We start from the raw sequence: 11,367 nt of genomic DNA, 5'->3' as shown, positions 1-11,367 counted from the left end.
ACTCACAATAATGAAAGAAAATGCAAATAAATTCATACATTTCCAATATTCTACAAATCGGTCTAAATGCATGAGGTTTAAACAGAGCAAACATTATACAAATGCTTTGTAAAGATGTTGTTTGTATTTTTTTTATCTGATGTGCAAGTGATGTGATAAACCTGCAGGATTTTTACCATTTTAAATGGGAATAAATGTGAGGGTGTCTTATTCTAAGAAATTTACTTTTTTTTTTTTTACAGTGTATTTCTATTATTTAAGTATTAGGATCATAATAACACACAGGCTGTTACATCATAAACATCATAAAGCAACCTATCCAAATATACCAGTGTGAGTAAATCGTCTGCATTCTGTGCTTCAAAATACCCAGTCCACTTTTAAATGAGTCATGATTGGAAAGGGAATATTTGACCCACCTGGAGGCCAGTGTTACCATTATCATGACTGTGAATGTTTTCTAATGGACTAACCGAGCTTCTCTTTCACCACCCATGCATCATTACAATGCGAGCAACAGGAGGAAAGGTCAAAGTAAACCTGCCATAATATCACTTCATGATTGCTGAATAGTAATATAACTTTGTGGGTCTGTTGAGCTTACATAAATGTACAAAGGATAATTTTGACGATGAAATATTTGACACACACACACACACACACACACACACACACGTAAACACACCTAACTATCGCATCATCCCACAGATACATATCATCTCCCACATGGTGGCATCGCTTCTTGTCCTAGGGCACAGACCTGGCATGTATCAGGTAGAATGGGGCTGTCTGTTGTTAGAGTCTCAACACTAATGAAATCAATCAGAAAGAATTAAAATCATGGTTGAGCAAGAACTAGGACTCATCCCATTGTGTGTGATGTTCCTGCTTCTCTCTGTCATTCAGCTGTAGGATTATTGACCAAACTCTTCTTGGAGGACTGAAATGCCAGAAAAAAACAGAAGAAGGTCCTTCAATCCCATCCATTCATTGTCTTTACCCACTCTGTGTAGGGTCACAACAGTCATGGACTGGACCTGGACAGGTAGTCGGTCCATCACAGGGCAACACACAGACACACAGGACAGACAACCATTCACACAAAACAGAGCGGTATAGACCAGATAAGGGATCTGCCAGGGACTGCCACAGTTATGATGTGTGGGGGATTTCACACAGTGGATGGCGGTGGTTGTACTGTGTTTGTTTAGTTTTCAGACCTTAGAACCTCTGCAGTAGTGCAGAAAATACAAAAATAAATATAAAATCAGAACAAGATAGAAATTCCGCGCACACACAAAAATCATTAAAAAATAAATGAACACATTACAAATACAACTACCACTGTGTGACTGCCACACACACATGCTCAGGCACGCACGCACGCACACACACACACACACACACCAGAAAAACCTGGCCTAGGTTTATCATGGTGTCATCTGAGCAGATCACCGTCTTCCACATGTTTACCGTGTCAGTCATGTTCTCTTTTAAACCTCTGAGGCCTTCACAGAACGGCTGGCTTAATCATAAGATGAACCGGTTTTTACTAATAAGGTCACTCCTTAAGAAAGCTGGTTTTAATGGATTTTACTTTAGTTATCAGGGTGAGTATTCATGCACTGCAGACTTTTCAGATATCTACATAAAAAACACTTAACCATTTATGACATAACGCATAAACAATATACTTTTGCAAGGCACCGTATGTGACCACTAACTTGGCCAAGAGTGACACCTTGTGTGAAACTGAAGTCATCGCTTCTTATCTTCTTTGACTCAAACTACTCTTAAACCAGTCATCAAAGAGTTTTCAGGTGCTTACGAGGCAGAATCATGTAGATAAAATCACTGAAATATGGAAAAATAAAGTTTGCATTAGGAAATGTGTTGGAAGAAAAGAATAAGGACATGTCTTTAACTCGATCAAATGATTATTGTTATCTTGCTTATATGCATGCTTTGGTTTTTCTTTTTTTTTTAATGGACAAAAATAGACCAATATAACAGGTTGATTTAGGGAGAATGTCTTTGGATCTAAAAATATGTTTGCTTGTATTTTGGATTCATTTACAAGTTTATGTTGGATTGGATCTTGCCATAAAAGACCTCTAGGCTAAATGAAATAAAACAAATAATAGCTTTGTAGGAACGATCCAGGTGAATTTTGAAGAGATTGACAAAAATTTTTATTTATCTGCGGTACTGCCTTTAATTCCACAGCTGTTGTTGTAGATATAACAAATACAGCCGTAAGTGGTTCCAAGCATAATAATGATTACTTAATTCATCTTCAATTTTCTTTCAGATTTCTCAAAGAATCATGAGGTTGGGAAATTATCAGTAGCATATGTGTTTTTTTTTTGTTTTGTTTTTACCTTTCCTGCCAAGGTTTATAAAACCTTTAAAGTTGCCCTCATCTTTTTGTGCAGACTAGGTCAGCAAACATAACCCTTTGTCTCTTGGAGTGATGTCCTTGAACAGTTTTTTTCTTCAAAACAACACACAAGGAAGGGAAAAAACAACACAATATGGACATGAGGCTACATACATTCGTTTTCTAACACATCTATCCCTTGTTGGGTCATGAGAGGTGCTGGTGCCTATCTCCAGCTGTCAGTGGGTGAGAGGCGGGGTACACCCTGGACAGGTCACCAGTTTATCACAGGGCAACACAGAGACAAACAGGACAAGTCATTTGAAAGTCATGTTTTTGGACTGTGGGAGGAAGCCAGAGTACCCGGAGAGAACCCATGCATGCACAGGGAGAACAAGCAAACTGAGAACCGCGCCACTCAGCTAAGAAATGTTGATCACGTTCACAATGTTCAGAGTTCTCAAGAGAAAGTGACATCTAGAAAAAGGGACCATGATTTGTCAGCCTGAGTGGAAGGACAACAACTGTCTGCAGAGTAGTCATCCACGCAGCGCTTCAGTGAAAGCGCGTACCTCCTCCAGGATGGAAAACCCTCCGTGTAACACCTGAAGAGAAGCCGAGAACAGCATGGCATACGGCATCCCTCGCTCTGGAAGCCACTGTTTCACTGCATCATTGCATTGTGTTTCTTCATCACCGTTAAGGAGAAACCACTATAAAAAGAGACCTTGGATCCGTTGTAAGTTAAGCCACCATCCTAGACCAGCTGACGTGGCGTCTTCATGACTCTCTCCTTGTCTCTAAATGAGTGGAATCAAAGCAGCAGCGATCTGGGTCTTCTGTTTCTGTTGGCTCTCTCCAGCTTTATGCGGCCAGTGTTGGTGGGCATGTTCAGTACGCATTGTAGCCAAGAATCGAAAAACTCCACCAGCTGTCCAGTCTCCGTACCCTTCAGCCAGGCCCACGACTCGGATGTTTGGGCGCCTGTTATAGTTCTCGGCCATGTCCAGACTCTCCGTGAGGGCGTTGACCTGCTTTTCCAGTTCTACAATCCTCGGCTCTTGTACTGCGGCAGAGTTTTCAACTGCCAGTAGCCTAGCCCCTGCTTCATCTAGCCACTCACTACTGGCCTGGATCTCCGTAGCATGCTTATGGATAGTCTCGGCCAGAGGGCTGAGTTTTTCATCAATAACTTTAATAACATTTCTTCATTACGTTCAGAGCTTTAGCAAGGGCAGGGTCAAGCCCATCTATTGTGTCGGACTCGGCAAGGTCGCCATCTTGGGCGTTGTCTCCTGGCTCTGAAGGCACGATTTTTGTGTCTTCATTTCCTCTGGTTCTTTCCATCTTGTTGAAAGACTGTGGCCAGAACTTTTCCAAGGACATAGCCTATTATGTTCAGAACGAAAATGTCTTCTAGCGCCCCATAGTTACCAGGGTAATGAGAAAGTTAGCACCAAGTGGCACGGAACTCTAGCAAACACGTCTGCTCAGCTCGCCGCCATCACGTGACCCCCACATATGTGGTTTCTGATTGTGGAGTAAAGTTCCCAGCAAATATTTCCGATTATCTGTCCCTTTTCATTGCAGAACTAAAGCTTTTATTTTGACCTTTGAATGGATGAAAGATGTTGAATGGCAGGTTTTGGAGTTTTGTTTGGATACCAGCTCCGAAACTCGCAAATCATTATGCAACGAAGGAAAGAAACTTGTACATGTGTTTTAAGGTTTTTATGTATAAAAAGCTGAATCGTATTGTGTATTTGTATCCAACCGCCTTTACTCTGGTATCCCTAAATAAAACGTAGTGCAACCAGCTGTAATCACCTACTTATTATATAGAGTGCACATGATTTAACACAAATGTAAATACAGATAACAACTCACATTGTGAAGACCGAGGAGCCTACCAGACAGGTCAGAGATAGAGCTAAAGCAATTAAACGGAGAGTCATGTTATAAAACAATATTCCAAGCTTTGAACAAGTCCTGTTCAAGCCATCATCAATTACAAAGATATGGTCTCTTCCACCTAAACTGAAAGGCTGGGTAAGGAGAACAATCATTACAGAAGCAGTTAAGATGGCAACAGTTACTCTTGAGGAGCTGCATATATCCACAGTTCAGGTGGGGAATTTGTTTATTAGGACAAGAACTAGCACACTTCACAATTCTGGCTCTTATGGAAGAGTGGCAGAACACCGTTGTTAAACAAAGCCACCAAATGTCCCATTCAGTGTTAGGCAAAAGCCTTGTAGGGGACAGCGAACAGCCCCTGTCGTCCCATAATCCTTAATTTGTGGATAAAGGTTTTCTGGTCAAATCCAAGTAAAACTGAACTTTTTGGCAAACAGGCAAATCACAATGTGAGCTGTAGAAGTAATAAAACACAGCACAATGAAATGGTGGACGTGTAAGTCAAAGCAACAGGCTATTGGGAGGCTTTTCTTCAGCAAGGACAGGGAAGCTGATCAGAGTTGCTGGACAAATGGAGCCAAATACATTTTTAAAAATTTCAAAAAGATGTGTCTCATAAATGAAAGAATTTACATAACAAAGTGAGAGATTTCTTCAAGATTCAACAAGTTTACAATATTCTTTTTCTATTTTGGTCCCTTGGACCAATTTACTAAAGTCAGATAGTGATAGACAAAGCCCTCTAGAATTAAATAAATCACTGTTCATCACAGGGAAGAACATCAAAATATTATTTGTGTCAGGAGATATTAACTTGAAAGAAAAAACTAAAACGGAAAATAGACTAAAGAAGATATTTTGAATAGGTTTAATATTTAAAACCTATGTAAACGGTAAACTGCTGCAATATCATATATGGCCAGTAGAAGGCAGACATGTGCATTAACAGCTGCTACTGCTATGTAAGGCTAGGAAGAAGAAGAATAACGCGGAAGTTATCAGGAAAACCAACGAATGAGTGCGTGCGTCTTCTAACAACTGAAGCGACGTCGCTTGAATGGAACCCATAGAAGGAGTGGTTGGATAAACAAAGCCCGTTTATACTTTAAAAAAAAAGTCATTAGGCAAGGTGAGCATTGCAGAAAACACATGTTGACTGTTACTGAAGTAGCTGCATGTGTGCATACTAATTAGAAAAAAATATTTAAAACTTAATATAGTAGCTGATGTGGGGTCTCTCGCTAACGGCTAACATGCTAACAAATAGCCTAATCTGTTACGGAATACGGAAGCCTGTATTGGTTTCCATGGTAAACGTTAGAAGTTCTGTCTTTTATTTGTGGTTTTATTATTTCAGGAGTGTGTGCTGGTTCTGACCACGATGAAGGTGGTGAATTTGAAGCAAGCCATTCTGCAGGCATGGAAAGAGCAATGGAGCGACTACCAGTGGGCGATTAACATCAAGAAAAACTTTCCAAAGGGGGCAACTTGGGACTACCTCAACTTTGCAGGTTCCTGCTGCTTACTTGATGGACCAGTTTGTTGACGTTTCCTCTGGTGCTCTAAACGTCCTCTCTGTTTTTCAGAGGCGCTGATGGAGCAGGCGATGATCGGTCCATCTCCCAACCCGCTCATCTTGTCCTACCTTAAATATGCCATAAATTCACAGGTCTGATAACAAACATTGTCCTGTACCATTGCCACTGAACAGATCGTTAAACTGCGTTTTGCTCATTTGAAATGTCTTTCTGTCTGGCATTAGATGGCGTCTTATTCCAGCGTGCTCACAGCCATCAGCAAGGTAAACTAATGCTTGATGATTGTTATTGCTGCATTCTGTTTACTTGCAGATTTACAAGGTTTTATCACAAATATGTTTTCCAGTTCGACGGCTTTTCCCGTGAGCTGTGTGTCAAATCGCTGTTGGAGATAATGGACATGTTCTGCCATCGTCTCAAGTATGTGCGCCTGTACCATCACATTAAAGATACCACATATAAACTAGAACTGCACTGTGTATCATACTGCAATCGCCACCCCAATACCAGTGTGTGCAACATCACGGTCACATATTTGGTAGGCTTTTATTTGTCAGTAAAATTACACACCGCTTGCTAATAGTATCTGGGGTCAGTTGGAGGGATGATGCCCACACATGATGTAGAATTTAGTAGCACAGATGCTGAATATCGCAGACAGTGTTGGTGGCATTGTGAGGAAAATTTGCAACTATGTTTTAATTATGTCTGTAAGAGTATTTTAATATGCACTTGGGTGATGATTCTTTCTCAGAATTTGTTGGAAACATTTTTATTATTTAAATATTGGACTCATCATCCATTTGCATTGGATGGCCATCGAGCTCCAGTCACTGCTTGCTTGGGATTGCCCAGTGCAATACTTGAGTAAAAATATGATAATTGTACTGCATTTATAATAAAAGATTTAAGACAAATCTTTATACCGTGATGAAACTCTAATACTGTTAGAATAACAGAAAGATTATTGCATTCATAATCTATGCCATTTATCTATTTAGCCATTTGCTCCATTAGCTTACTCACCATGACTACACGTGTTGTTTTTTTGCAGCTTTTTCAGACAGTCTCTGTCTTCTAAGCAAGGGAAAAGAGTAGGAATAATTTTTCAGCCAGCTGACTGGAAGTGTACTGTGATGGGAAGGAAGGAGCAACAGCATGTTACTCTGAGGCTGTGTCCAAAATTGTTTCTTTTTTTTGCTTCTTTAATCCTGAAGGAGCTCCAGCAGCTGTACTGTCATCATGTGTGTGTGGCAGATCAGTGAATTATTAACTTACAAATGTACTCCCCACCTCTCTAATAGGGCATCAAAGTTGAACTAATTATTTATTTCAATTAATTATCCTTTTCTTTAGCTCAGCCAAAGCGATTTTCTCAGTAATAAATGAAACACTGAAATAAACCAAACATGTACTGCTAAATATCGTCTGACCGAATTATATCTGTGTTTGATCTCTGCTTGGTGGTGAAATCCAGTAGAACTTTGAAAACGTGGTACTGGAAGTAAGACGTTCTCTCTGGTTACAATGAGCCTAGACCGCCCGGTCAGCTGATTGTTGGCGAGACTGTAAGCAGCAGGACCAGACATCTCTGAAAACAAAGGGCCTCTAGCGATGTCATGATAAACCGAGCAGATATTTGAGTTATTCACATCTACATTGTTGCCTAAAACTTCTTAAAAGTTCATTTTGTGTCACTAAAAGTGACACATATATATCAAACTTTAACCCGCTTTTGCCGCTCCCTTCTGTCCTTGCCGCTCCCGCTTGAACAGTCCGTTTTGACCCGCGATGATGTTTGAGATGGGGTGGGCTACGATGGGTACAAAAAAAGGAAAAGAAGGACCTTTGGAGGATTCTTCAAATTTAGACAGCCTTCATTGCCTCACTGGGACGTAATCGGCCTGCAAACACGGCCTTTAACCGACACAGCCTCTGAATTTGGACACAGCTTACATGCTTCATACACACAGAATAAAGTCGTGCTCCTGCGTTTGCTCTGACATCTTGTTGGCAGGAGTTTAAAGTGTAAGAACAGAATGAAAGGAAAGTAAGAGATTTCTACCATGATGAAACTGACGTCACGTTAGAGTCAGACCCACACTTGCTGTCTGAAGATATTTGTCCATAAAAAAAAAGTTATGTACTTGGAGGCTTTTAAAATGAAAGCATAAATATCATTTAAAGAATTAAATCTTGCAAATGTAAACTGATTGTTTGCAATGAAGCTGTCACCAGCTCTTCTGCTTTTTGTTTCTTCCTCGTTCAGCTGCCACGGGAAGGCGGAGGAATGCATCGGACTGTGTCGGGCCCTGCTGGCCGTGGTGGTGTGGCTGCTGCAGGGCTGTGATTTTTACTGTGAGAAACTGCGAGAACTCGGTCCCTCAGCTAGCACAGAGGCCATTCTCAGAGCCTGCCAGGAAAGACTGCACGGTCTGATGAGCAGCACCAAGAACAGAGCTCTGGTCCACATTGCCCGGCTGGAAGATCTAGGTATCACTGATGGTTTTATAAAAGTGGTTTAGAGTGCTGGGGTTTTCAGAAAAGAGCATGAAACCTACACAGAGCAAAATCCTGCCTTCAAATCTTTGAAGTGCTATGATCTGTCTGAGTGATCTTAGTATGTGTGTTTCTGCTGCCTCTTCTTCACAGGTTCCTGGGGTAATGTTGAGCAAGCAATGATTAAAGTGACAGAAGGCCTCTGTAATGTACCTAACCAGATGCTGAGGACTTCAATAGAGGAAACGATTTCTTTGGTGAAAAGGTGAGGGTTTCTTGGTCAAGCCGGTTAGACCAAAACAGGAATCTTGATCCGACCTGATTAATTCTCTTTGTTGTTCCTCAGTATTCCCCAGATGCTCTCTGTACAGTGTGAGCCTCCAGCTCATGCCTCCTTTCCATCTGTCCATGCTTTCATCATGCTGGAGGGCACCATGAATCTGACGGGGGAGACCCAGCCTCTGGTGGAGCAGCTGATGATGATCAAGCGAATGCAGGTGAACCTGAAGCTTTGAATAAGACCTACAACCAAATACCTAAGGTCAAAATAAACAAAGAGGTCATATATCTGTAATGAATATCATCACCATGCTTTTCTTTTAGAAAGAGGTTACCAATAATCCTTTAATCAAGTGCAAAACTTCATTTATCTGTAGGTTGCCAGGTTCTAGTTTCTGTGTTTTTTGACAAAGGGAGGACAAAGTCAGTTGCCAGAGTAGCAAAGCACAAATTCATACTGATTACTAGAAATCTTTGCCAGACACTTTAGATTAGCATAACGGTGACCCATCTTCATATCCCGTCGATCATTTCTGCTTGTATTAGATAAGGAGAGAGGCAAAACAAACCAACTGGAATGTTTTCATATTGATTGATTACAAGCCCCCTGGGTGTTTTTTTTTGTAACTAGATATTAAGCTTTTAAATGTTTAGGGAGTTTTGTTGATTTCTGATACACTTGCCATCTCCAGATTATCAAGATCAACATGAATCTATCATTCTTGAATATAATATAGTGTAACTTTCAGAAATTGGCCACTGTGTCACATTAGCGGCAACAGAAAATTAAAGAATTACAAAATTTACCCTTTATTCATCAAAGCATATGATAATAATAGCAGGGTTCTCACCAGTGCATTTTAGCGTAATGGAACGTTACGCTGAAAGCTGTCCAAATGACGCTGAAATTAAACATTAGTAAAGTAAAACTCTTGAACGTGCATCAGCACAGCTAAAAACCTCCCGGACAACATAAGCTAACGTTAGCTGTTATTAGCTTGACGAACAGCCTCCTTTGAGCTACACTGCCAACCAACGCTGTGCTGTTGTAAAGCATCTAGTGAAACTAAGAAACAACACACCAGCTCAACAAGTTGTCACCAGTGATGTACAGTGTTATATTAGTTTAACTTTGGAACAAAGTCGACAAAAGCATTAGTGCAAAAATGACAAGTTTAACACTTTGAGATGAGTAATTAGTAGTGCGAACTCTGATCTTATAGCTTTCAGTCTTGGCTGTAAATTTCAAAATTAGTGCTTGTATTCACAAAGATTCTCAGAGTCCTCTCAGAGAGCTCCTATCTTAGCCTAAAAATTCCTACATAAGAGTCTTAGTTTAAGAATGATTCAGATCGCTGCTGAGAGTGACTCTGAGTGGGGAAATGTTTGTCTTAGTGAGGAGGAGTGGTTGACCCCTTTGCTAGATGTGATTCTGTTTTCTGAGAGCTGTGATTGGTCGATGGTACAAGAACAAAAAAACAACACAAATGCGCTCCTGGTAATATTAAAGGAGAAAAATTAACTGATTAGACTGGATTAAGAAATGTGTGATTTGATAAAACTCAATTGTCACACGCAATCAAAATTTTTGAACGCACCTTATTTGCATCTTCATTATTATTTTCATTTGCTTAGTTATTTTTTACTCGCCAGTCATTTTACTACTTTTTACTGCATTTTACTACTATTTGATATTAATGCGTAGTCACCTGTTAGCATTTTAGTGGGATCACCTGATTCTATAAAGTGGTTGTATTTTGCAAAAGTACCGACATCAAATGCAGAAAAAAAAGGTGGTAAATACCGAACTGGACAGCAACGCTATCCAGCGCATGGCTTGCAGCACTGGTAGGGGAATAAAGGAGTGTTTAAAAGTAATGTGCTCATTTCCTCCACCGTTTAGGTGGTGGATCAGCCAATCATTTCTCTGTTTCAGTCATCTTCTCTGCTGAAGACGCTTTTAGGCTCACTACAAGTCCTCCTCTCTACTCCTAACATTTTGTAACTTTAGGAGCTCTCTTAAGATGCTTTGTGAATAACTTTTATCTTGCTGAGGTAAAAGTCTAAGAAAGATCTTAGAATTTGGGAAATTCTAAGATTTTTCCTAAAATGACATCACTAAGAGTTACTTTTAGTCTTAGGAATCTTTGTGAATACGAACACAGGTTTATAGTGACAGAAAAAAACACATTTATTGTATCTCTTTTCCAGCAGCTTTATTAAAGTTTAAAGGAGAAAATAGCGACCAAAGAGTTATGTAATAATGAGATCCACCTGTGTGCAATCATTTGTCATTCATTTTATTTTTTTAAATTTGAATTACTTGTTTTCTTCAGAGAATTCCTGGTCCTCTGTTCGTCCTGGAGATCTGGAAGGCCTGTTTCACCGGCCTCATCGAGTCACCAGAGGGCACCGAAGAGCTAAAATGGACCGCCTTCACTTTCCTCAAGGTAAAATTTGTTTTAAAAGAATATTAGCTGTGTTGTTTATTTAGCTACATTTCTCTTTTTCTGTCTTAGTCTAGTTTTGTTTATAAAATATTTTAGGGTGGATGTGTATCTAACACTTAAAGAACATTTTTAAGAGCTTGTGTTTTGCATGGCTTATAGTTGCTTAATTTTTCTTTTAGTTTTTATTGTTCTTTCAGTACTTCAACAATATTCGGCTTAGTGAATCTAACATTATGGCCACAGTAATCTCTCACTACCAGTAACCACTTCATATCAAACAGTCACAAAAAATTTTTCTTCCTTG

General features: G+C 39.9%; 1 protein-coding gene across 1 annotated transcript in view; it reads left to right on the top strand.

Annotated features, from left to right (window-relative positions):
- The first annotated feature begins 5,281 nt into the window (after positions 1-5,281).
- Positions 5,282-11,367, top strand: part of med24 (mediator complex subunit 24) — a 21,993-nt gene continuing 15,907 nt past the window's right edge. Inside the window, exons 1-9 of the mRNA XM_012855452.3 lie at positions 5,282-5,426; positions 5,655-5,808; positions 5,884-5,966; positions 6,060-6,098; positions 6,182-6,255; positions 8,105-8,328; positions 8,488-8,599; positions 8,681-8,831; positions 10,950-11,063. Coding sequence (XP_012710906.2) covers positions 5,679-5,808; positions 5,884-5,966; positions 6,060-6,098; positions 6,182-6,255; positions 8,105-8,328; positions 8,488-8,599; positions 8,681-8,831; positions 10,950-11,063 — 927 coding nt within the window. The 5' untranslated portion in view covers positions 5,282-5,426; positions 5,655-5,678. The remainder of the gene's footprint in view (positions 5,427-5,654; positions 5,809-5,883; positions 5,967-6,059; positions 6,099-6,181; positions 6,256-8,104; positions 8,329-8,487; positions 8,600-8,680; positions 8,832-10,949; positions 11,064-11,367) is intronic.

Source organism: Fundulus heteroclitus, chromosome 10 (genome assembly GCF_011125445.2).
Source record: "Fundulus heteroclitus isolate FHET01 chromosome 10, MU-UCD_Fhet_4.1, whole genome shotgun sequence".
Classification (NCBI taxonomy): domain Eukaryota; kingdom Metazoa; phylum Chordata; class Actinopteri; order Cyprinodontiformes; family Fundulidae; genus Fundulus; species Fundulus heteroclitus.
The sequence above is the reverse complement of the archived record's forward strand: the minus strand, read 5'-3'. Positions and strand labels throughout refer to the sequence as shown.